This window comes from Pelodiscus sinensis, chromosome 9, assembly GCF_049634645.1.
Source record: "Pelodiscus sinensis isolate JC-2024 chromosome 9, ASM4963464v1, whole genome shotgun sequence".
NCBI classification, from domain to species: domain Eukaryota; kingdom Metazoa; phylum Chordata; order Testudines; family Trionychidae; genus Pelodiscus; species Pelodiscus sinensis.
Genome location: NC_134719.1, coordinates 23,886,536 through 23,913,717, shown reverse-complemented (window position 1 = coordinate 23,913,717; position 27,182 = coordinate 23,886,536). Strand labels below are relative to the sequence as shown.

The following is a 27,182-nucleotide window of genomic DNA, read 5'->3' as shown; positions in this document are numbered from 1 at the left end:
ACCACGTTGGCCTATCACCACATCGAATCTGAACCTCGAAGGAAGGTACATGACCCGGTTCGGCCCCTTCCCCGTAAAATGTGGGAAACAGTGCAAGAAGAATTGCAGAAAATGATACACTGGGGGGTAGGGGAGGAATCATACAGTGAATGGCGAAGCCCTATAGTCCTGGTGCCGAAACCAGACGGCTCGATGTGGTTTTGTATCGATTTTCGTAAAGTAAATGCACTTTCTCGATTTGATGCTTATCCAATGCCGAGGGTGGACGAGTTTCTAGATCGATTGGGCAGGGCACGCTATCTGTCCACCCTAGACCTGACGCGCAGTTACTGGCAGATCCCCTTGTCACCAACGTCCCGGGAGAAGACAGCCTTTATCCGTATGCCATTCGGTCTCCATGGAGCCGCTGCCACCTTCCAGATACTGATGGACCAGGTGCTGAAAGACCACGGCCAATACGCCGCAGCATATATCGATGACATCGTCATCTACAGCAGGTCCTGGGCCAAGCACCTGCAGCACATTTCCACCATACTGCAGGAACTACGGGAGTCAGGGCTTACAGCGAACCCCAGGAAGTGCCATTTTGGGGAAAAGGAAGTGACTTACTTGGGCTACACCGTGGGCCGAGGCCAGCTTCGACCCCTTGTAGAGAAAGTTGAAGCACTGAGGAAATACCAACCGCTCAGGACCAAGAGGCAGGTCCGCCAGTTCTTGGGACTAGCCGGCAACTATCGCCGCCTTGTCCCCAACTTTGCAGCAATAGCAGCTCCCTTAACGGACTTAACTCGGGCAGCCATGCCCCAGAAGGTAAGGTGGACCCCCGAATGCGAGGAGGCCTTTCAACGGTTAAAAGACTGTCTGAGTCAGGCCCCAATACTAGCACAGCCCGACTTTGATCGCCCCTTCTCTGTCCACACGGACGCCTCTGAGAGTGGAATAGGGGCCGTCCTATCACAGGGAGACGGGGTGGAGGAACACCCGGTCGTGTATGTTAGCCGCAAGTTATTCCCACGAGAACGCCGATACTCAACAACAGAAAAAGAGGCATTGGCCGTAAAATGGGCTATTGACCTGCTGCGATATTATCTTTTAGGTAATCGTTTCAGGGTGATAACAGACCATGCCCTGCTGCGATGGCTACAGACGATGAAAGACTCAAACGCAAGGGTAATGCGCTGGTACTTAGCCTTGCAGCCCTACGCGTTTGACATAGCCCACAGGGCCGGCACAAACCACCAAAATGCAGACTTTTTCTCAAGGCAGTATGAAGGAAAGGAAAACAAGGAACAAAGAGAGGTGACTGATTTAAAGGGGGGGGTGTGACGGGGCATCCCCGCCCCACACGATGCCTCCTGCCAAGCAGGTGGTGTTCGGCGCCGAGGGGGGAGCAGTCCGGCGGTGTGCGGCATGCTGAGCCGGCCGGCGCACGGGCGGCAGTCAGGGAGCGGCGGGGCAAGCGCAGATAGGTCCCACCCTACCCCGAACGTCCAGCGCGCAGAGGATCGGCGGAAGGACGTCGGCCCCACCCCCTCCCGACAGGTGACGTGCAAGGGTGGCGGGACGTTTTAAAATGCTGCCGCCATAGTTGGGTAGGGGAGGGGAGAGAAGGAAGGGGGGAGGCTTGGAGAGAGTTCCCCGCAGATGGCCAAGCAGGACCAGGGGATTGTGGAGTGCTATTCCTCTGGCTGGAAGTAAGCCTGTTGGCAGTCTGGCCGCAAAAGGGAAGATGAGCCTCCCCGCAGCAGGATGCCGGGGCGGGGTAAAGGAAGCAGCCCAGGGCAGAACCCTCGCAGGTTGGTGGGCTGACGCGTTACGGCAGGAAACCCCGTCAGCCAGGGCGGGTCTGAACCGACCCGTACCCTTAGGGCCCTGGGCTGGGGCCCATGAGTGAGGGCGGTTCTGGGCCCCACTTTTCCCCCGCCCCGCCGTCTTGACAGGGGACTCCTGGTGGTAGTTGAGTAACTGGTCGCAATAGAACTTTCGCTGCGTCAGAGCGGGGGTCTGTATAGCCGCCAGAACGGCCCACGGTTAAGAACTTATAGGACACGGGTGTAGGGTGGTGACTTTGGGGGCAGGCAACCCCGATGATGATGGGGCTGTAACCCTGAGGGGGAGCCCGCACCCTGACACATTCACAGAACTCCATTGATTTCATTAGCAGTTTACAATACCAAAATAAAGCAGGAAAAAGCTCATAAAATTTCTCAATGTACATGGAGGTTTATATGTACACTTCCATTGATTCTATCTGACCCCCAAAAGGTAAATTCTTTATTCTGCTTTATAAAATGTGTTTAAATGTTGATTGGATTGTCATTCAAATACAGAAACTATCTTAATGCTGCTTTGAGCTAGTCAGTGCAATTTTGAACATTAGCATATTTTACAGCATGTAACTATAGCTTTGTACAATACCTGGTATAGTAGGCTCCTGGTCCTCAGCTGGGATCCTAGTGTTACCAAAGGAAATGAAGGAGGAAGAGAATGAAAGGCTTATAAGCTTATCACCCTTTGGTGAGCAGACCCAAACCCATTCTCCTCTATTCACGGTCTATTACTTGTGGATTGCTTAATGTAGTCCCTCTCCTCTATATGCATTTGAAATAATGAGACACAAGCAACAGGGTAAAACACGTAGTCTTATTGAAGGGTTAGTTACAACAATAGGAGTAAAGGGAAACTAAACCAAATGTTACAGTAACAGTAGTCATGTGGAACAGTGACAGACAATGCGGTGTGAAGCTGAGACCCCATGCACTTCAGTCCCTACCAACATAACAGTAAGTTACCCCAATACAGAAACTGAGGAGTCTCACACTGTCTAATCTGGACACAGAACCTCATAGTTACAGATGCAGATAAGTGGCTGGTGATGACGGTTTTGTTGATTAAATGGATACAGACCCACACACTGCTTTCTCTAGGGTGGACACCATAATAGTGTACTGCCTGGCATCCTTATAAAGCCTCTGAGGCTTTAAAACCTGGGGCGATGGAATGTTTGTGTAGTAAAGACAGGAAAATCTATCCTGAACCACGTTCCCAACTGCCAGTTGCAGAGAGTGTTCTAAGATGGAGTTCATGGTCAGTTCAGGGACTCCATGTAGGGGAAGTACAGTTTTGACTATTACCGGTAATAAACATACTAACACTGACTAAACACATTTCTTAACCATACATACTAGTTAACCATATTAAAAACAAACATCAGGCACCATACAAAGTAAGTGCAGTATTTTTCAAGTAAATAGAACAAAGACATGTATTTTTCAAAAAATTTCTTTGCTTATTCAACATTTGTTTCCTTTTCTCTCATATCCTTATATCTTTTTCATTAAGGACCCATTCTAGATAAAATTAACCTCTAGACAAGTTTAGAGAAAAGTTGCTACAGTAAAACGCCAATAGTCCAGCATCTGATGGTCCGGCACCATCAGGAACCCGGAAGTGCTCTGGGCAGCCGGACCATTGGAGCTGCTCTGCCCCCAGGTTCCCCGATTCAGCCGCTGCTAAAACTGACCAGCGGCTGAATTGGGGACACCTAGGGCAGAGCAGCTGGGGCACTGCCGGGTTGGTCCCATAGCGCTGCCCCTCGGGGCTGCAGGATCCAACCCGGCAGCACCCCAGGTGTCCCCGATTCAGCAGCTACTGAAACTGACCAGCGGCTGACTCCAGGAAGCCCGAGGCAGAATTGCTCTTCCCTTGGCTTCCTGGAATCAGCCCCTGATCAGTTTCAGCAGCGGCTGACTTGGGTACACCTGGGACAGAGCAGCTGGGGCGCTGCTGGGTTGGTCTGGTAGTTTTGGCACTACCAGACCAACCCAGCAGTGCCCCAGCTGCTCTGCCCCAGGTGTCCTGATTCAGCCGCTGCTGAAACTGACTAGCGGCTGACTCCAGGAATCCCGGGGCAGAGCAGCTCTGCCTCGGGCTTCCTGGAGTCAGCCCCTGATCAGTATCAGCAGCGGCTGACTTGGGGACACCTGGGGCAGAGCAGTTGGGGTGCTGCCGGGTTGGTCCAGTAGCGCCGAGAAGTGGTGCTGCGGGACCAACCTGGCAGCACCCCAGCTGCTCTGTCCCAGGTGTCCCCAAGAGCAGCTGGGGGGGTGCTGCCGGGTTGGTCTCGCCGTGCCAAGGGTGGGCGCTACCGGACCAACCCGGCAGCACTCCAGCTGCTCAGCTGCAGGCATCCCAGATTCAGCTGCTGCAGAAACTGACCAGCAGCAGCTGAATCAGGGACGCCTGGGGCAGAGCCGGACTATCGGAAGGGGGGGGGCTATGAGGGGCTGGGGTGTCACCCCCCCCACCCCAGACTTCTCATAGCCCCCCCCCTTCTGATATTCTGGCACCCCCTGGGTCCTAAAGATGCCAGATTATCTGAAGTTTACTGTATTTGTCCTGGTAGACACACTAGGTTATCATAAAAGCATTCCACTGTCACTCCCTTTTAGAGTCAGATTATGTGCCATATATCATATATGGACCAAGCTCTTAGGATGACACCTAAAAACTCTAAGGCTATGTCTACACTGCCCCTCTTATGCTAAAACATATGCAAATGAGGTGAAGCATGGAATATCATACCTCATTTGCATAATTAATGAGGCTCCACTTTTGCACCAAAAGGAGCCATCTACATAGCTTCTTTTTGCCCAAAAAACCCCTTGAACAAGAGCCTTTATTCCAGAAAAAAATTCAAAACGGTTCTTGCGCAAGAGAGGAGTTTTGCACAAAAATGGAGCCTAATTATGCAAATGAGGCAGAATGATAGTCCATGCTTCCTCATTTGCATATGTTTTTGCACAAGATAGGGGCAGCGTAGAAATAATCCACATTCTAACGGGTACATTTTTCAATGACACACAAACAGCCAACAGCACATGGCTTTAAATACCCGGGCTATGTCTACACTCGCAGCATCTTGCACAAGTGTTCTTGTGCAAGAAGTCTTGCTCAAGAAAATGTCCACACTGCCATGTGCGATCTGTGCTTTTGCACAAGCGCGCCCATGGCAGTGTGGACACTTTCTTATGCAAGAAAGCTCTGATGGCCATTTTAGCCATAGGGGTTTCTTGCACAAGAAATCCCTGCTGAGCGTCCACACTGCCCTCTTGCTCAAGAGCTCCTGCGCAAGAGGGCTTACACCTGTCAAAAAAGAATGTAGCTCTAGTGCAAGGAGCCCTCTCTTACCACACCGTACTGTAAATTTACTTGCACAAGAGCAGGCAGGCAGTGTGGATGCTCTGCAGATTCTTGCGCAAGAACGTAGACATAGCAGATATCAGCATCACTGCAGTGAGGACCGAAGAAAAGTGAATCACAACAAGTGCTGGTCTTTCTGCAATTGTGTGTAAGACTGTGCTCTTCCTTCCAAGGAAAACCAAGGGAAGAGGGCCCTACCTCTCATGTGAGCTTAAAAACTGACACACTCAATTCACATTTAAGCAGGACAAGAAACAGACAGTTCACTGCTAGACATCAACTGTAGGAAATTAGGAAATGAAAACAACTGAATGCCTGATTTTTCCTCTTCTTGGCCAGCAATATCTCTGCATTGGGGAACGATACTCCTGGAGAGGTCTCTAGCTTCAGAGGGAACAAAAGGGGCACTCAAGTCATCCATCCTATCATTTACCCCCAGCATTTGGCAGACAAATGCTAAGTCAGTGAGTGATCTCCAACCTTTTTAAATTCAAAAAAGTGATCTCGTGCTTAAGTGCAATCCAGGATCTACCTCAAACCCAAAAAACCTTGCCCTACCTCCTTTGTGCCCCTTGTCCAAGGCCCTGTACCTGCTTACTCCTTCCTCCCTTTCATCATGCAGGAGCACAGTTGGAGATGCAGGCTCTGGTCTTGGGTTAAGGGATTTGGAGTGTGAGGGGCTCTGAGCTGAACCTGGGATTGGGGTGCAGGAAGTTCAGGGTATAGGCTCTGTAAGGGAGTTTGGGTCTGGGGGGGACTAAGGGCTAGGGCAGGGGCTTTGGAGTGCAGGAAGGGATTTATGACTGGGGCAGGGGTTCCAGATGCAGGCTCCAGCTAGACATTGTTTACCACAGGTGGTGCAGTGGGGCTAAGGCAGGCTCACCCCTGCTCTGGCCCTGCACCACTCTCAAAAGCAGCCAGTAAACTCTCTCCATCCAAAGCCCTGTTGTGCTCCCTTCCATTCTATGGAGATAGACTGCAGGGTAAGAGAGGGGGCACCCTGACATCAGCAACACCCCCTTTTCCCTGCCCAGCAAGCAGGGGTAGGAGGAACAGCTCCAAGGCAAAGGGCAGATGGTACAAAGCAGTCAGGGGAGGGGCAGCTGAAGTGCCAGCATTTGATAGCCTCTGGGCCAAACCAGTCAGGATCACCTGTCCAGAGGCTCCAAAAACTACCAGTGGATCCTAATCTACTAGTTAGTGACTGCTGTGCCAAGAACACTCTTTACATGGGGTTGTATCCTCATCCATCTTGGGTAATAACCATCAATCTAGCTATCTTACATGAACATGTTGAATTATCTTTTTGAATTCCATTATAGTTTGTCTTCACAACATCTCCTATGGGGAGATATTCAAATAGCCCATCTGAAAAATTAGTCCAGAGAGCAACAGGTTGTCTATATAAAGCAAAGCCCCTAATATCAGGATGTTCCTGATAATATCTGACCACCTTTATCCCTAGGCAATGGGTTTCACAGATTGACTGTGTTGTAGGACTGCCTATTAATTTCATTTGGTGACTCTTAGTTCTTGCATTATAAATACTTTCTCCACACCAGTCATGTTATAGAGCTATCATAGCACTGAACTATAATCCCAGTCTTTTTAATCTTCTCATAATGAAGCTGTTCCATAATCATTTTTGCCCTTTAATTCCAATACTCCTTTTTTGAGATGGGGCAACTGGTATTCAAAGCATAGACATTTTTCTGTGTTATCCTTTGCCTAGCACTGACTGTCACTGCAGATGTTTTGAGAGAACAATTCACAATGACTCCAAGATAATTTTGACAGGTAACAGCTACTTAGCTTCCATTTTGTATCCATAGCCATTTATTAACCTTTAATTCCATTTGTCTGTTTTGGCTCAGTCACCCACTTCTATGAAATTTATAGCTCCTCAGCTTTATATTCCACTATCTTGAGCAATTTTCACCAGTTTATCCTTATTTTCTAAATCATTTATTAATACATTGATCACTACTGGTCCCAGTACAGGAACACCACTGTTGACCATTCATTCTTATCCTGTATTTCCCATTTTCAATAATTACCAATCCACAGGGCTCGACAAATTAGTCAATCTACTTGCCCGGGGCAAGTAGATTTTAAGGCAGCACCGCACCGCAATCAGCACATGCGCAGCGCTCCAAACTGCACAGCTAGCGAGCAGGGCTCGCCCCCGCTTGTAAAGCCCTGCCGATCCATAAGAGGACCTTATCACAAAATTGTTACTACAATTTTATGACATTACTAGCTATTGCTGCAGTAAATGATTGTTTTTTCAATATATGCACTGAATAATACTTCAGTATGAAGCTGTGTAAAAATATCAAATTATAAAAACAAAAGCCTATAAAAATGTAATAAAGGATGTCTACATGAAAAGGCAAGCTGTCATAGCACTAGTATCTTACTGTAATTCCATAAATTAAGCTGAAAATTCTCAACGTTTAAGATAAAATGAGGTAGTTAATGACAACAATACATTCTACATTGAGACTAAGTAACTTCCATATGTTAAAGGATGACTAATTTTCTTCACTATATGCTTTATTTATGGAAGATTCTCATTCCATTTATATATAAATTCATATTTACAGTGATATACATTGCTTGACTACAATACAGTACCAACATCTTTAAAAAACCATATAATATTGTTGAAATGGAAGACAAGAAAATATTTAAGCAGTAACTAATATGAACACTAGTTTGCTTTGTGCATCTTTTTCTAACAGCAGCCTCATCTAAAAGAACTGTCAATTTAGAAAAAGTTCTTTAAAAGACAAAAACCCTTTAAAAGAAAAAAAATAACCTTAAAATAGGCCAACTGAAACAAGGATTAGTGCTCTGCATTAATCATTCTGTTAAAAAAAGGATCTACTTTGAAAAAATGTTAGGACATCTTTAATTATAAATAAGCAGGGAACTGTTCAAGATCATTCAAAGAGAAAAAATAACCTTTAATATGGTCCAACTGGAATCTCTAATCTTTCTCAATAATAACATGGTCAGACACAAACACAATGTTATGGGATGTAAAATGGAGGCACTTTTAAGTGCTCCAATGAAGACAAAAGGATTTCATCCTTCAGGAAAAGAAAAGAAAATCACAGCTAGTTTTTATTCTTGATTCTGTTTTCTTTTGCAACTATATTCTAAAGTGCTACTGAAATAGGAATTCAAACCAAAGGCAAATTTTCAATTAGCAGCACATTTAGCAAGTCATAATACAGTAGTGATCTGTAGAATGCAAGTCTTATACACTCAGTACAAATTATATTGTATTTCCAGTACAAAAAGGTTCTCTTTCAATAAAGGACTTTACTGGAGGTAACAACTGTTGTATTTGCTGATAACAAAAACCTTGATGCTGTTATCAATTGCTACAAGGAGAAAAATCGTCAGTTATGGATAAAAGTGATGGTATATCCTAACAGGACATTAAAAAGCTGAGAAATATATTTAGAATACTTTGTGAACATTTGTGTATTTACAATCGATGCTCAGGGCAATTCACTGTACAATGTTTTACAACAGACGTAGGAAATAACAAAATTCAAGCCATTCAAGTACTCTGCTACTGTGACTATGTACACTAACACAACTAGTTTATGAGTCCACAGGTCTACATTATTAGACAGATAAAAATGTTTCTTCATCTGTTATAGAACCTACAGCACATGTAACATCCATATAATTTATTTAAACAAGTCATTTTGACAATCTAGACAGTGACAACATTTACTGTACAGCGATTTTTTACTGTACTGCTGTAAACACATTTAAAGCAGCAGATCATAGCAATCTTTTGCTTCTGTAAAATTTAGCTCACGAGTTCAGGCTGTACATTTATTCTTCGAAGGACATCTTCAGGCATACAAAAAACAGGACTGACAGGCTTAATTTGTTCTTCTCCTAACAATGATAGCCCAGCAATTCCAAATAAGGTGTGAAAAGGGTCCACCTGGGAAAAAATTAAACACTAGTTTATACACATTGACAACTATAACTCTTTGGATGAATTTACAGTGAGATGACTGAGTTGCTAGAAGGGACTGAGAAAGCTCAATGGTTGTCGATTTAATTTCAGACAATGCAGGTATGCTAATTCCTGGTTTTTAAGTATTCATTTATTTACTTCTAATATTTTAAAGTTTCACAGGTTACATCTGATTATCTAAAACCAGTTCTGCCATAAATGTATTTTTCACTCAACATTATATTTCTTTTTGGCAATCTCTGAACATAGAACAGTGCTAAAAAGGTCTTAGAGGGAGCCAAAGTAACATGATACACAACTGGACGGAAGAAAAAAAAAAATCATTCTCCAAGATTCAGAGGTTCCTTCATGAGATTAGAAATTTCCCAGAAGGCAGCTATGCAGCTTGCATATCCCTACACAAACACAGAACACTAATTACTATGCCTCTTGTGATTTAGCTTGCATCCTTCAGGATCTACTCCACCCCATCCATCCCTCACTCCCCACATCTTCACTCACTTTCACCAGACTAGGACAGTGGGTTGGGGTTCAGGAGGGGGTGCAGGCTCTAGGTTGAGCCTGAGGCAATTGGGGTTGAGGTACAGGCTCTGGAGGGAATGTGAATGTAGGAAGGGTTTCTGGGAGGGGGTATAGTGCTGGTGTGCAGGCTCCTGCTGGACAGCAAGGATGCCTGCCCCTATCCAGGGGCTGTAAGGGAATGCTGGCTGCTTCCAGGTGTAGCAGGCGGACCAGAGCAGGCAGGGAGTCTGCCTTAGCAGCAGTTCCACTCCACCACCGGAAATTGCAACTAACTGGAACAGTCTCTATAACTGAATAGTCAATTGCGATGAACCTGTTTGACCACTGCCCTATAGATATTGCTTTAACTTGCAAGGAGCTAACCAGGTACACCAACACAAGATGATACTCTCTTTTTGAGCTGGGGGAAAAAAGGCTAAGAAAAGCAATAGTCGAGAATCCCAGCTGAAATGGCTACATAGACAGGAAAACCGGTTTGTAGCTAGTCAATCCCACTTATAAATACATTGTAAAAACTTCTGGCCCCTACATCTAATTGCAACTGCTTATTAAAAGATTTATACCTACTGGCTGGATTGACACACAAAGGCTGGAGTTGGGAGGCTGTTGCCAAGACAACTCATGAGCTCAGAGCCATAAGATGCCACTGATTCTTGGACAGCAGGAAAGGACTTGAGGACTGGTAAGCTCCAAAGTTTACAAGAGGATCAAAACAGTGCTATTTTATTTTTTAACATAAGAAGTATTATGTTTAGGTTATTTTATTTTTTTAAAAGAAAGATGGGCCCAACTCACTGAACCTAGAGATGATTTTAATGACTGAAATCCTAATTCTCACAGTAACTTGCCACAACATTGTGTTTTATGGGGCTGTGTCTAAACAGCAGCGTTATTTCAGAATAACTTATGTTATTCTGAAATAACAGAGTCTGCATCTGTACTACAAGCAGTTATTTTGACAATGTTGAAATAGCAGCGAGCCGGAGGACTTTTTACTCCAACACCTGTACCCCTCATTTTACAAGTAAGGGAAGTTGGAGGAAGAGTGCTCCAACTCAGACTTCCTACTGTGTAGACAATTCCAAAAGTCGAAATAAGCTACACAACTTGAGCTATGTCAAATTGACATAGCTCAAGTTGCATTGCTTATTTCAGCTTTAACCCTGCTGTGTAGATGTGCCAAATGACTAGATTGCAGTCTGACCTGCAATAGGACCTTAAATGAATTTTGAGAAATCTTAAATGCTGTATTTTAGCCTTCCATTTTCATGTAACTCACTTTCATCTTTGCTATATTCTAAGCTATATATCCAGGTAATATATTTTTAATGTTTTCTAACACCACTTTGAACTCAGCAAACCCACAAATGTATCTGGACAAAGTCTATTTAAAGGAAACAGGTTAGCTTTTACTTCTCTTTTTACTGTTACATTGAAATGTAACAGTCAGCTGCAAGGCAGCCTACAATCTATTAGCCTGTTGCTTTCCAACATTTTTTTCCCCGGCCTTCTTCTGAGGCTTTAAACAGGGAAAGGCTTCTGAATTATCAGCATGGGATGGAGTTAGAAGGCTCACATGCTCCCTCAAGGACACAGATATGCTATGGTAGCATTTACCCTGTTCACACTCACACTAGCTGCATTTGGTTTCATTTGAGATTATATAATAAAGCCTTTCACAAACCTATAAATCTTAAATTTCAACGTTAAATGTACATGTTATTGAAATGAACTTGCCATATCTCCGGGTCTGTCTGCAAATCCACCAGTCTCCTCATCCTGGCAAGCCAAGATAAAACAGCGCAATTTCTCTCGATCAATCCAATGCAGTCTACCAATTATCTTCAGGGATGCTAACACCCACCATGAATAACATACATCTGGTAACTGGCAAATATATAAGCATTAACATTTGTTTAATATCAGGGTTGCCATAATAATAGTGGGTTTCATGAAACCACCAGCCACATCAAGATGTCACTGATTGCACTGTTCCTTGTGAAGAAAACAATTCCTCCACACATCTTAGGCACAGATAGCCATTCCTCCTCCTGTCTCGCGGCCGCAGCAGCAGAATCACAAGTGTGCTCCTGCTTTTGAGAACTTGTCTGAAGAAGAGACTAATTTAAATGGTATTTTCATTTTTATGGCTAAGGCGGCCATGAGAGTTTGTGGGCAGTATCAACTAATTTCAGTCTAAAATTTGAAAGCATTTGTCTGCTGTATCCATGAAAAAACTAGTGATAGCTAAGAAGACTCCACTTGCAAGTCAATCATTCCAGATTACATTATTCAGTTGTTGGACACCCAATACATGAATCCCACAAAAAGAATATCCAAAGTATTTTTCTGTTAAATAATGAATGAACGTTTTAAAATCTTGTAATACAGTATGCCTAAATCACCACACTATATTTAGGCCTGATTCAGCAAGCTATTTTGAGGCCTCAATCTATGTTGAGAACATTGAATCTTCCTGATCAAAAGCCCATATTGGATGTTACAGCAAGAGAATCAAGATTAAGAGTAAAAACACTTGAAAAGTTTTGCAACAGCATTTGAAAGGAGGTTCATACATTTTCCAGAAGTTAGAAAAATATTTCTGAATCAGAAATAAAAATAATCTACACTAAGTTTTTTAAAAAGTGAACCAAATACCTTCTCTGGTCTTCCATTGAGACCCCCAGAGGGTAACTGACGTTCACAAAGCCACCAGCCCAGCAAGTCAGCATTTATTTGGTGCAACTGGCCAGTTATAGCCAGAAATCCTGTGCAACAATAGATCTAAAATTACAGACATAAAGTTCATGTGTATTTAAGAACTAAATAGCATGTAACAGACTGTATGTAGAAAGATCATAAAACAGGATTCCATTTTCATGTCACGCTATTAGTTTAAATAAACCAATTAGAAGATTACGTTTTTAGTTTAAAGAGTGAACATACTGCTCCACTGTTATTTTTTCCATCTAATCTAAGGACAACTACATAAACTTTAATACAAAAATTAACTGTAATACTACTCAGTCAATAATGCAAGTATAAGTAATATTTAACTATCATACTCTAGTTGTGATTAAAAAGCAAAATGTTATTTGTAAAGTCCTAAAAGATCAGATGGAATTTAAAATATTTGAGGGGGACTGAATAACATGTAGGTTGTTTTTTCATAAATTAGATTTCTCTACGTAAAGTAAATCTTTCCAGATTATGATGCTCAGCACAATTATGGAATATGAACAGCTGATTATTATGATTAAATCTATAGTGAAATAATATACGTAAAGTTTCTAGAGCATGTCTCACAGGCCATCTTCCTTGGTATTTATCTATTTTGAATTAACTTCGTTTGTAGTCCTTTACCTTACCTCCAGCTAGTCTATCACCTTAAAAGGAATTCCACCAGAATTATCAAGATATTAATCACGTTATTTCTGCAACACACTTTACTGTAGATTCTACTAATCCAAGAGTCAATTCTTTTAAATTCCACCTGAACTTGAATTATAACTATAATTAAGCCAAGTGAGTATTTTGCGCCCTGAAGTTAAAATACTTGGTCAACATGCAAACCAATGAAAATTCAAAAAATTATGATAGAATTAATCTAACAGAGGAAAAAGTACAGGACTTAATTTCAATGTGCAAGTACTTACCTGCCCTGCATGTGATTCAGAACCTGGTCTACAACCAAATCCTCCATCGAAGTTCATACAGGACAAAACAAATTCGACTGCTTTTTCCACATCAATAACATCTAGCTTCCCCTGCAAGTCAGAAAAGTCACTTCAACATCTTTTATACCACCACCAAATAAATTACTGTAAGTATATCTACTATTGTATCATTTGTCTGCCAACTGCAGAAAGGTATTTATTATCCACCCTATCGCATAACTTACCAAAAGAGCAAGTGTTGCTGCAGCACAGAAAGAGAATCTTGTATCTATTTCTCCTACAAGGGCGGGGGGAGGGGAAGAGAGAAAAATAGTATAACTATAGAGATTATATATTTACACGTACAGTAAGATGACATTCTATTACAAAATACAGTCACTAAACATGGGCGTTTTCCCAGAAAGTGATCACACTAAACAAATATTAAACGATTTATGTGTTTTTTGTATGCAATTACCAATCCTTTGATCACTTTGTGGTCAATCAGATGAATATCCATGTTTACTTCAGTTAATATTTTTCAGATTATAAAGAGCACTTAGCACAGTCTGTGCACTGAATGGAAAGAGAACTGGTTGATCAATGTTAACTCATTCACCATATTACCCACACTGCTCACTCTCAGCTCCTCAACATCATGATCTGAAGGCTACTCAGACTCAGAACTTTAGGCAAAGCAAAGTAAGCAGCAGTGAATCCTCAAGGAACACACTGACACCAGTCTCCACAATGCTCACAGTCCTCTGGTGTGAAGGCACAAAGAAAGATGGTCTCTTAGGCCAGGCTTACACTAGAAACCTTACAATTATAGTTTCATCAGTTAGAGGAGTGAATTTTAGGACATGTAGAGGCAAAAATGTCCTACTGTAAAAACAGTTATATTTTTAAACTGTCTGTATTATTCTGCTACGGGAACTGGTAGGTATACCCAGAAAAGCTGTTCATGCAATAGCAGGAGTTGCTAATAGGAATGTAAAATCCCAGTTAACCAGTTAAACATTTGGGCAGGCAGAGAGTAACTGGTTAACCTTTCACATCCCAAGTTGCTAAACCAGTAATCCCTTTTCCAACATAGATTAGGCCTTACTATTTAGAACGCAGGTCAACACTTTAAGCTGCACCTAGACACAAACAACGAATAAGTGTAGTGTTTGCAGAAGAGGTATAATATGCTTGTTGTAACTCCTATCATCAAGCAAGCAGGTAACCACATTCTGTACAAGCAATAACTTCTGAATTCTCAACAGTGGCCTCATTTGTAGTGCATGTCACTAATGCACTTGTATAAGTTTACATAAAGTGTGTGTCATATCCCTTCCTGTGTATTATTACTATAGTAATACAAGCAATGTACACCATAACTTAGAAATCACTAAATATTAAATGTGGTACAATTTGCTTTAGAATGAAATGGCAATCTCCATCACAATCACTTCTAAAAATTTTTGAATTTTCAGCAACTTCAATGAAGGTTGATCCATATTTGTTATTTAGTTCCATTTTTCTATGCTTTTCTAGATGACTAAATGTAATGACAGCTAGGCTGGCTCTTTCACACAGTCAGAAGCAAATAAATGCAATTAATGCATAATACACAAGTAAAAAAACATGGGGAGCAACTTGTTCTTAACAAGTTGCATGGCACGTGTCAACCCATTCAATGGATCTTGAAGATTAAAAAAGTTACCCCATTTGTCTCCAGCAAATGACCCGTCTTCTTTTTGCAGGCTCTTTACATAGTCAACAATTTTATTTACATCAACAACATGGAGACTATCATATAAAGTAAGAATCTGCAAAATAAGAACAAATCAATTACTATAAGGGCAAAGTTCCCCAGAATTTACCAGAGAAACAGAGCCCTAGTTTTCTTAAAGAACACAAAACTTTTGTTGTCCATGAACATAAATCACTAAGTTTTTCATTACCATGAAAACTCCAACCTACTTAACATAAGCTCATATCCTTAAAATGTTTTAATTTTCAAATTAAGATGAAGAGACCATGCATGGTCTCTTCATAGTCTGTTTCTCCCCTGGGCCTTAGATTCCCTACCCCTGTTTTAAATAGTAATTTGAGTGAGGCTGGCCTCATTGAACGTGATATTGATTTATTAAACTCAAAGATTTAGAAAGATTTGAGGGACATATTTTTACAAATGTAAATAAAATAAGTTATCACAACTTAAAGACTGTCAAACTTGAGAAGTATAGAGTCATCATCAATAAGCAGTGTATGCTTGGTAACAGTGACAAGAATTTTACACTATGAAATTTTAATTAAAATCATACTATAGGAAATAATGCAGGTGATTTTTTTCTGTAAGGCTTTGTCTACACTGCGAGTTTTTGTGGCACAAAATATACTAATGAGGGATTTATTAGCATGAGTCGTGATATCAGCATATTTTTGGCCATTTCTTTTTGCTCAAGGGGGTTTTGCGCAAAAAGAAGTAGTGTAGCCGTTTCCGTTTTGTGCAAGATCCTTATGTCTGCCCTGGAGAGGCATAAGGATCTTGCTCAAAATGGGGGTTTTGCGCAAAACGGAAGCGGCTACATTGCCTTATAATCCTGCTTTAAAAAAAAAAAAGTCTTAGAAAAACCTTTAGGCTTTGTCTACACAGCAAGTAAATATGCTAATGAGACCCTCATCAACATGAGTCCCAATATCAATAGAATATTTTCTGCCATTTCTTTTTACATGAGGTTTTTGCGCAAAAAGCAGCAATGTAGCCGCTTCTGTTTTGCTCAAAACCCCTGTTTTGAGCAAGATCCTTATGCCGCTCCAGGACAGACATAAGGATCTTGTGCAAAACGGAAACGGCTACACTACTTCTTTTTGCGCAAAAACCCCTTGAGCAAAAAGAAATGGCCGAAAATATGCTATTGATATTGCGACTCATGCTAATGAGACCCTCATTAACATATTTACTGGCTGTGTAGACAAAGCCTAACGGTTTTTCTAAGATTTTTTTTTGAGCAGGATTATAAGGCAGTGCAAAGAGAAGAATTTCAACAAATCTAATCTTGGGTGAAAATGTATCTTTATATAATTATTGCAATTTAAATCCAATGCAGTTGCAGAAAACAAATTAGCAACTTCATAATTCCAGCTAGCGTTTGGAGTAATCTATATTTTGCAGTTTACAGCGTGTTGCAATATGCTTTTTTTAAATTAAAGAAAACAAGGGGGCCATGCCCCTTGCATGCTACACTTGCCAAACCACCACCACGCCCTTGTTGGGGGTAGGCAACCTCAGCTCTCACCAGTCACTGCCAGGCCGCGGCTATGCCCCCCCAGATCCTCTCTTCCTTCCTCCCTGCTGCTGGCAACCTGGGCCCTCTGCCCCTCCAACGCCCACAACCTAACCCAACCTCCCTCAGTGAGCCCAGCTCTCTCTCCCCAGCTGTGGGGTGGAGCGGGAGGGCACCCATGCAACAGCTAGGCACTGGAGAAAGGGGAGGGAGGAGGAGGAGGCAGGTGGGATGCAGAGTGACAATGACATCAATCTGTTGTCCCCCAAGAAAAGGTGTAGTTTTTTTTTTTTTGAGAGAGAAACAGAACACAGGATGGAAATATTAATATTAAAATGTTGCAATTTTTTAAATAAAGATAGGAAGAACAGAAATTAAGCTTCACATGGTAACTTGCACTTATTTCGTATTTTAGATTAGCACCTTAGAACTCTTAATATACAAAGCACATGAATACAATATATGCAAACAGGTTTAGCTTAACACAGATAAAAGAACCTTAGATAAGCATTTATGAACTTTACTTCAAATTTGCCAATTTAATTCTCAGTTTAGATTTTTATATTTAGGCTGCAATCTATTGTTTTACCACCTTGTCATAACATCAATATTAAGAACAGCTAGTTTACATAAATGGGAAGGATCTCAAGACTTATTCCCTCTCTACTGGGCTGGAAATTCCATTTACAAATATTTTGGCTAGCCAATGGGTCCAGAGTGTGTGGTAAACAATTAAGAGACTTTGAGAATAATTTTTTGCCCCGGACTTATGACAAGCAGAAAATGTAGATCTCTACTTAGACCGTAAAAATCCAAACAGTTGGGACTCACTCAACCTTAGAAGTGGACACAGCAATTTTCTCAGGTCTCAGAGTAATTCTAGAGCTAAAGCAATAATCATCAACTTTAGAATCAGGTAATACATGCCAAGACTCATCATTGGCCTGAGAAATTCCTAGCCTCATCTCTAAGTACCATATAGATTTACTCCATTACAACCTATACCACTAGTTCCCTATAAGTGTCTTTCATGCAACACAATGTGTAAGTGTCATTTACATACATATGGTCCCAGCTTGACCAACACTGTTTATATTAACTTCATCCAGTTATTTTTAGGATGTAAATATTGATCGAAACAGTTAGCCAGGTAAGTGATTAAAATTATATTATTTAACCGGTTAACTGCAGGTAGGAGAAGGGCAGCCTTGGGGGAGAGAGCTCACTGTTGCTGCGGCATGCATGTTGGCCTGGATCCACTGGGGCCAGGGTGACTCCAGCACTGCTGGGAGCTGGGTCCGGGATGGCCAGATCCAGGGCTGCTGCTGCTGCTGCTGCTGCTGCTAGTAGCCAGGTAGGCTGGGGATACGGTTCAGTTGCGAGAACCAGGGTCACAGCCAAGTGTGGAGCTACAATGCAGCCAGGGCAGCTGGGGTGGGTGAGAACTGAGGCCATGGAGCAGCCAGGAATAGGGGCAGCTGGAGCTGCCAAGAACTGGGATCCATGCCAGGGCTGCTGTGGGTAGATTGTGCCTGCCATCCCGACCTCCTGGGGTTCCTGTCAGCAGCTGCATGGAACTGGCAGTCTGGTTAACCAGTTACCAAATAAGCATTCCAATAAGTGTAATGCGTATCAGGTAATGGGTCAATCTTTTACATCCCTAGTTTTTATAAGTGTTTACAGGACCTTAGAAAGAAGGCTGTACACTAGGGGCAGAGAACCCTTTTTGGGTGAGGGCTGCTGACCCACAAGGGGGGGGAGGGAGAACCACTCTGGGGCCGCACACAAGATTAAAAAACAAAAATTCTCTCACTGATCCAGCTGAGAAGCAGAAAGACACTCCACACATTCCCCTCACACACCAGAGCTAGAAAGGCCCAGGCTAGTAGATTTTGCTCCAGTCCTGCGGTAGGAGGGGCTGGAGCACTAGCATGGGCACCCCTATGCCAGGGGAAGAGGAGCCCTGAACCTCAGGGGCCAGATCCAGGCAAGCCAGGGGTGGCTAAACTGCATTTGAGAGTTAGATACTGTTCTTTTACAGTTAAAGAGTGACTCTCACAGCTCCAGCCCATTGGGACTTGAGTGCCCTTCCCGATCTCCTGTAATCAGTTAAACATAATGTTTAACCAGGTAACCAATTAAACAGGTTTCACATCCCTAGGTAATGTTAGCTTCTAGTGAAGATGGTACAACTCAAAGGTTTGCCACCCTCCACTTCCAAAAAGCTTGAGTCACACCTCTTCAGACACATATGTCCCTTTTATCCAGCACAGCTTTTCCCTGCAGCTATTAGGTATCAGCTCTGTATGAAGAAGTAGTGGCAAATAACTTCTGCAGGGAGGAAGCTCTGCTTTAGCTCAGTAAGGAGAGGAAACAGCAAAAGCAGTAGCTCTCCCTGCAATTCCCAGCTGTTTGCCATTCACTCAGTTCCTAGCTTGCAAGTTTCAGCAGCTGCTGTACAGAAAGGTTCAGCAGCACCATGTGATCAAGCAGGGCAACAAACCCTGGTGAAAATGGGGAAGGGAATGTGACCCATGTATCCCCCTCACACATCACCTCTCGCTTCTGGCCAGTGGCGGGGGGACGACGTGTCTCAACCTTGCTGAGTGCACATGCTAAGGCTTATGGCTTCAGCACCACATGGCACATGTTTCCAGGGCTCAAGACTTCAGCAGGAGGGACAACTCATACAACTAAATATATAAGTTCAACAATTTTTCTAATGAACAAATCATGATACAATAAAGCATTTCAATGTGACAGCAGAAAAGTGAAATACCTTGGTGGTATCTAGAATAGTCCAAAGCATTTATTAAATCAAGCAGCTGTTTTCACGTACTTCCAATATTTTCTTTTCTCTTATTTACCTGGACAGCACTAAGGGTATATAAAAGGTGAGGATCATGACCTATACTGGCACTTATTCCCCCGCACTCATGTTGACAGGATTTGATGAATGCCAGAATTTCTTCTTTGCTCATTCGTTGCAGCTGTCCCATGAGATCCATTACTGTCAGTCCCCAGTAGACACCACTCATCCTCAGATATTCTGACATACAGTACTCCTAAACAGTATACAAAAAATTAACTCTTAAGCAAATACATATAAACATGAGGGCCCAGTATGGATATAAGAGCATGTAGCTGTATCGACAATAGTTCGCTTGTATCCGACTCATGATCTACATTTAACTTTTTATGTGTTTTTGTATCCAGACCATATCTCACTATTAAAGCCCTGCTTGAATACAAAAATGCAGACTCAGCATTGCTCAATGGTACTCAACACCTGAGCAGACATGCCCCTCAGGTTGTGAAACACAGAAGGGGGGGGGGGTGTTTCAGAGCCCAAGAAGGAAATCTACATTGCTATTTTAGCACCACAGTTCAAGCCTGAGTTTTAGACCAAGACTCAGACTTTCTGCCACAGATCTGTTTTTCTGAAATGCAGAGATATACCCTCAGGATTCAGGCTCTCCCGTTTTACAAAAGAAGTTTAGAAGCCCCAAGAGGCCTGGCTCTAGCCCCAACTCCAAATGTTTCCAGACCCCCAACTAGGGAGCCAACTGTATCAGGAGTCTGGGCAACTGGGATCCCCCACCTCTATGAAACTGACAAGAATCATGTTGAAGTCAGCAGCTGTTGGGGCCCACAGAGCAGAATTCATTTTCGTACTATGGACTGGTATTTTCCCAAAAGATTTTTCATAATTTCTGGCTCACCTAATATTTAAAAATGTTAAAGTTTTCCATTAATTGGAAATCCTCAGATATGGCAGGCTTTATCAGTACTCATTTGAAATACACTCAAATGGCAGTTAAAGATAGAATTATTTGATGTGGAGAAAGATGTTTCATTACTGTGTTAAGTCAGTGCCAGGCTTTCCACAATACTTTTATTAGGGATGTAAAATGTTAAATAAGTAACCATGTAATGCTGAAAATATCAGCAGTTACACATAAATACTTACGCTTTATACTGCAGAACCCGCAGTGAAACCCTCCGGGGGAGCTAGCCCCTGGCAACTCTGCTGCCAGGAAGCAGGCCTCTGGTGGCCCCACAGGGCTGGAGAACTGCTCTAGCCCCCGCATTTAACTGAAACTGGTAAGCATCCCACATTTTTATAGCTCTATTTCTTTTAACCTTTTTTTTTTTTTTAAAGATGGTTACATGGAACTGTATTTGGAAATTTAAAGTGAAAGCCAGTCCCTAATGCCAAAGCTCCCAGTGACTTCACTGGGTCAAGAACTTTATTCATTAGTTGGGGATCTTGTTGGATGATGCACTAAGAGAAAGTATTTTCACTTTTCATGAGAGTGAGAAAACAGCAATCTGGGTTCTATGTCACCAGCAGATAATTGTTGCCTTCTCCCAAAAAATACCCCAAGAGGGTGAATGACCAGAGCCAACCATAACAATACTTTCTTTCATAAAACCTGATAGGATTAGTTGGCTAAGGTTCAAAGTTAACAAGGTAATATTTGCTAATTGGCTACAAAAAAATACATAGAAGAGACTGAGTCTCACCTGCCTTCTGTTATCTAGGGTCCTGTGGGAATCAGATACCGAAAGCAGCAGCACAAGACAGTGTCTTTTTGTCTGTATTTGGCAAGGATAACTACAACTTGGAGTCTGACAAACACCTCTGAAATTATCTGTAACTCTTTTACCTACTGATTAGTTTATTGTAATTTGGGATATAAAATCCTGGTTAATCAGTTAAATGTTATGTCACCTTTAATCGGTTAACTATTAATCAGAAATCCATGGGCGGGGGCCCACCCAGGCTGGAGTGGCCCCCACGCCTGCACCCCAGCCTGGCCTGCCCCATGCTGCTCCAGTCCGGCCTGGTCACTGGTGAACCAGTTACCAGCAAGCACCACTCAAAGGTGATGCTTACCGGTTAACAGGTTACAACCCTAATGGTAATACCCCAAATTTAGGGTTACATCTAAAATAATATATTTTCAAGTAGCATCTAGATTAAATCTAGTGATGCTGAAGTTTTCTATAGTAGGCAGAAATGTAACTATGAGACATGAAACCTATTGCCAAACATCAAGTATCACTGGAGCACAAATTCATTCTAATAAGGAAAAGATCTCATTTCCTAGGTCTCAGAGTAATTCTAGAGCTAAAGCATTTATCTTCAACTTGAGTCAGATAATACATGCCAAGTCTCATCATTGACCAAGGAAAACCACCATCTCCACCTCTCAGAACAGAATCTTTTCCTTTAGTAATTTCCTCTGCATTCAGAGAAGGAAAGAACTTCCTAACTCATCTGCCAACTTACTCCTACCAGTGCAAGAAATGGCAACACATCACTTATCAGAGTATCATCAACAGCAAAATAAGCCAGTACCTACATAATCATCTTTCTTTGCACCGTAAGAAGCTATGTAATCTGCATGTTTCTCCAAAAGCAATGTGCTTGGTGCATCAGGTTTGATAACAACATCCTTTTGTGGTGTTCCCTTGGGAAAAAAAAGTTTAATTTTTATTAACAATTTAAAGAAATCTCAGTATCTATTCTTTTAAAAACCTATTATTCTTACAAGCAATACTTAAGTTTACTCTAACAGATCAGAATGAACAATTGGGCTATGTCTAAACTACATTCCTCCTTTGAAAGAGGAATGTAAATGAGGCTGATCAAAAATTCAAATGAAGCACAGATTTACAAGTTTTGTGATTCATTTGCATAACCACTTGAGAGCTCTTTCAAAAAAGAAACCGCAGTCTAGACGGGGTTCTTTCAGGGGAAAAAACCCTTTTTCAAAAGAACCCGAACATCTCCTTTTTCAGGAAAAGCGCTTAATTTGAATTTTCGAACGGCCTCATTTACATTCCTCTTTCGAAAGAGGAATGTAGTTTAGACATGCTCTTGTTTGCTTTGGATGTGCTCTTGTTTGCTTTGATCAGGTCATGAGGTGGGGCAAGCTTGAACTGGTGCATAAGCCAGGAGGCACCAGCATGCCCACAGCACACAGGGGATGAAGGGAAGATCCCAAGCCTCCTGGGCCAGATCAAGGCAAGTTAAGAGCCACATCTGGTCCACAGGCTCTGCCTGGCACGGAAAGGAAGAAGTTCTGCATACTGCAGGAAAGCCTCCCTTCCCACTCCTGCACCCTGTCTTCCAGACTCTGCCCCCTATTCCCCAGCACGCTCCTGCACCATCCGTCCTATCTAGACCCCACACTCTCATCCCTAGGCCATTCCTGCACCCCACCTCCCACTAGGGATGTAAGAGTTTAATTGTTTAACCTAAGCATCAGCTTGTAGGTTTCTGCTATGGTTAAACTCTTCTGGTGCTGCATGCTAGCTCCCAGAGTGCCAGATTCCAACCCTTGCTGTGGAATCTGCAGGCAGTTCTCGGAACAACGGGGGCACCTCTCCACCATCCTTCCCTCCATAAATCAGACCCCACCAAAAACAGTTAACTAACAGCTAGGATTTTTAATGGTTACACTGTTAGGGTTGTAAAAAATTATCTCATGCCCAAACCCTGCACCCTCACCCTATCTAGAGCCTGACGGGTGTCTTTTTTCTTGCTTCTCAGTTGGGAGCCACATACGTGAGGGTCCCCCCTTCTGTGCCCTCCAACTGATTTTTCTCTGGGTTAGTGACCCCCGACGGAATAAGAGTTCCCCATCCGTTTTAATCAGAAATCTAAGTCTGCTTTTATTCTCTCTGATAAAATCTCTACCTCATTTCACAAAGTCTACAAATAAAAACGTCGGTAAGTTCACGTTTTCACTAACGCGGATAACTTCTAGGTTTGGTTAGTACTTGTTTAACCCCCACCCCCGGCTTAATGGCAATTCAAGTGGCGCTCTGCAGCGACCCGCCCGCACGTGGCTGGGCCTGCGCATCGTGCTCCCCGACTGCAGGCCCAGCCTGCTCCGCTCGCATTCCGCCTTCCCGCCCGCCGGCTCAGCGCCCCCTGGCCCCACCCCGACCAGGTCGCCTCCCTCCGCGCGACACCGGCATCGCCCGCCCCGCCGCCTGCAGACAATTCCCCCCCCCCCCCCGTCTCCAGCCCCATCGCACCCCTCCCCCACTCGGGCGCGTTTGGGCCGCGCCCGGCTGGCAGCTTGTGCCCCGTCCCGCGCTCCGCAACGAGCCAGGCGGTCCGGGAGAGACTGGATCGAAGCGAGCTCGCCAGGAGCAGGCCGGGGCCCCCTACTGGAAGGGGAGACCCGATCTAGCGGGAACGGGGCAGGGGACCCCTGGAGAAGCGCGGGCACCCACCATGTCAGCAGCCTCCGCCGAGCAACCGTCAGACTTTGAAGTGAGATGGCTGAGGAGAGGGGGCGCCCGGCCGGCCTCTCAAGACCCCGGTATAGCTGTCCTCGGTGATGCCTGCAAGCCTGGTGATTCTTCAACAGGGCCCCAGCGAGTCAGGACTGGCGGGATCGGAGCACATGGGATGACCCGGCTACCCTTAGGTGTCCAGCGCGCTGCCTGGCCAATGGAGAGCGACCACGCGGAGTGCGTAAGGGCGCGCGCTCCTCCCAAGTCCGCAGCAACGGTAGGGATACAGCATGGGAGGCCCCGCCCACCTACCCCGCCCTGCCTGGCCGCGCGGGAGGCTGCCCAGGCCTCGCTCACCTCACACGCCGCAGGCCAACGCAGAGAGCTGAGCGGCCGCGTGCTCGCGTCCGTTAACCGCCCGCAGCGCCACCTAGTGAACCTGCTGCACCCCGCACCCCCAGTCCCTTCGCGCCCGGAGCGCAGCTTTGCCCTGCTGGCAGCGTGTGGGGGGAGTTGTGTCCCTTTCTGCAACACAAATATCTTCAGTTTTGAATCAGTGCTTCCCCCTCCACTCCCCGTTTACAAACACTGGGCCCGCGGCCTGTCTGAGGCTGAGATGAGGCTTGCAGAAAAAAATGAAGCAGATTAATTGCAAGGGTGAGTTTAGAGCAATTTCAGGCTTGAAAGTGAATTCAGGTTTAGAGAGGGAATGGCTTTAAGTGCAATAGCCGTGCTGTATATAGCTCTACAGGTTAACCTGTGTTCTGGAAGAGTGCTTTGCTCATGGGCAACTTAATCCACTTTAAGCAAGAACAAAACACTCCAAGTCCAGGTGTATACAAGAAAAGCCTTCGTAACTATCTTGCAAAGTAGTGTAAACATCCACATTCCTGTGCAGAACAATTAAGCCAACATAACCTCATATCATACCTGCCAAGTGGTCTACAGCTATGCCAAACTACAGTCACTTACGCTACGTCTACACTGGCATGATTTTCCAGAAATGCTTTTAACTGAAAAGTTTTCCATTAAAAGCATTTTCGGAAAAGATCGTCTAGATTGGCAGGACACTTTTCCGCAAAAGCACTTTTTGCGGAAAAGCATCCGTGGCCAATCTAGATGCGCTTTTCCGCAAAAAAGCCCCGATCGCCATTTTCGCTATCGGGGCTTTTTTGCGGAAAAGAAATCTCTGCTGGCCTTTTTGCGCAAAAGTCTTTCAGAAAAAGACTTTTGCCTGAACGGGAGCAGCATAGTATTTCCGCAAAAAGAACTGATTTTTTACAGTAAGAAGTCAGTGCTTTTGCGGAAATTCAAGCGGCCAGTGTAGACAGCTGGCAAGTTTTTCCAGAAAAGCTGCTGATTTTCCGGAAGAACTGGCCAGTCTAGACACAGCCTTAATGATTTCACATTCAGAAGCTTAGAAAAAAGAATTTCCAGAGGCTCCCTTGAGTATTCTGCCTGTCAGGCCCTGTGAGTAAAGCATTCTTCAAAATAACAAACATTCCAGGAATTGAGTTCATCAGTTTCTGAAGTCTATCTTTACCAGGATTTAAGAAATTTAGCTACCAACTAGAAGAGCCAAATACCACCATGTAATTAGATCAAATAGCTCAATTCCAGTTTTTTAAATATTTATTTTCCATTATTTGTAACATCTGTACCTCTATTAGTACATGCAATAGATTTCCACTAGGACCTCTACAAAGCCAACAGTTCCTCTTGCGTTAGTACAATTCATTTGGGCAGCTGTATAGCAATCAAACACCTGTGCAGAAATATAAAATTACAAGTTTAATTTTGGAAGCTTAGGGTAAGGGGATCATAAAACAAAATGCCAGCTTGGAGGACCAATGGGAATCACTTTTTATGTGTGTGGGAGGTAGGAGGTGCCACAAATTATTCCAATCCTCAGACAGAAATGCCATATAAGGTGATATGTAATTATGTAGTCATGTTGGACCTAGGATATTAGGGAGACAAGGTCAGTGAGCTGAAACTTTTATTGGCCCAACTTCTGTAGGTCTGGAAAACGTATTCGATGTCATAGCTAAATTACTGCTAAGGAAATTCTGCCCCACTGTGCATGCCAGGATTCAGAGCCTGTGCAGAATTTTTTCCTCTCTACAGAAAATACCTTCTGATGGACAAGTTCTGCACGTGTGCTTTTTGCCCCTATAGTCAGCTCTGGCACTAGAATACAGAGCAGCTTCTGGGTGGGAGCAGTCACAGCTGAGATAGAAAAGGGAAGAAGTTGTTTTCCTCACATTGCTCTGGCTTTGAGTCAAAGTCGAGAGACATAGGATATGGAAGGTCGGACAGCATAGGTGACATGGGGTTGCTGGGGGGAGGCAGTCATATAGACAGGTTCAGAAGGGCTACTGGATGGGGGAAGAGATTGGATCGGGGCTGAATGGGAGTGGAGGTACAGCGACACATAGGGAAGAGGTATGGCTAAGTGCAAGTGCAGGGACATGTAGGGGAAGGAGGAGACTCTGGGGGTGCCTGAGGATGGGAGGAGGGGTGATGGTTGACAAGGGCAGTTGTGCCTGATTGAATGTGAGAGGCCAGAGGTCTGCCAGGATCTGTGTTGGGGGGAGAATCCAAGCATTCCCTGTGCCTCCCAAATCCCCCGCAAAAAAAAAAAAAAATCTGTTCCATACTTCTCTCAATCACATTCAACAAACCAAGTTCATACTTAGGTTCCTTCCCTAAAATTACTTCCCTCTCCCTCACCTCAATTACCCCTGACTCCCCCAAGCCTTTGCACTGCTTCTGATGGGGCTAGGAAGAAATATGTTTCTTTATTGCAGTTTAAATTAATTATTACTCAAAATATCTTTATTAATATGCCTACTACAGAATCTATTTGTACTGAATCTTTTTTGTCATCTGCATTGCTACAGACATACTTGCTGAAAAGTATTTTAAAATACATTACTGTACTAAAATAATTGAAACTAGTGTGATTATATTATTTTCACAAAATACACAATTTTAAAAGTTTGCACAGAATTTTTAACTTTTTGGCACAGAGTTCCCCCTAGTGTACTAAATACAAGGTAGAACAGATTGTTTATAAGTAGTTAACACATATTTCAGGGACCAGTTGAGATGAAGTGGCCCTTTAACACTCCTGGGGTGCTCTGTCCAGGGCTTCCCGGAGTCAGCCGCTGGTCAGTTTCAGCAGCAGCTGACTCGGGGAAGTCTGGGGCAGAGCAGCTGGGGTGCTCCCGGGTTGGTCCTGCAGCGCCGACTGGACCA

General features: G+C 43.6%; 1 protein-coding gene and 2 non-coding genes across 3 annotated transcripts; all 3 read right to left on the bottom strand.

The window, feature by feature from the left end:
* Positions 1 to 7,740: 7,740 nt before the first annotated feature.
* On the bottom strand, positions 7,741 to 24,186 carry RABGGTB (Rab geranylgeranyltransferase subunit beta). The gene is made up of 9 exons (XM_006130410.4): positions 23,919 to 24,186; positions 22,034 to 22,141; positions 19,532 to 19,729; positions 15,098 to 15,203; positions 13,635 to 13,687; positions 13,390 to 13,500; positions 12,392 to 12,517; positions 11,471 to 11,620; positions 7,741 to 9,175 (listed from the first exon to the last, which is right to left on the bottom strand). The coding sequence occupies exons 1-9, from the start codon at positions 23,919 to 23,921 to the stop codon at positions 9,035 to 9,037; spliced, it is 996 nt and encodes a 331-aa protein (XP_006130472.1). The 5' UTR covers positions 23,922 to 24,186; the 3' UTR covers positions 7,741 to 9,034.
* LOC112546978 (small nucleolar RNA SNORD45) lies at positions 17,527 to 17,609 on the bottom strand. Its single transcript, XR_003090714.1, has one exon. It is a non-coding gene; the product is annotated as a small nucleolar RNA SNORD45 (small nucleolar RNA).
* LOC112546979 (small nucleolar RNA SNORD45) lies at positions 21,776 to 21,856 on the bottom strand. Its single transcript, XR_003090715.1, has one exon. It is a non-coding gene; the product is annotated as a small nucleolar RNA SNORD45 (small nucleolar RNA).
* Positions 24,187 to 27,182: the final 2,996 nt, after the last annotated feature.

Bases quoted from the DNA above. Each gene is read 5' to 3' on its own strand.
- RABGGTB (XM_006130410.4), bottom strand. The intron at 11,621-12,391 runs GTATTTGGTTCA...TATATTTGCCAG, and splicing joins TCAATGGAAGACCAGAGAAG to TTACCAGATGTATGTTATTC. The intron at 9,176-11,470 runs GCAAGTTCATTT...ATTTTTTCCCAG, and splicing joins CAGACAGACCCGGAGATATG to GTGGACCCTTTTCACACCTT.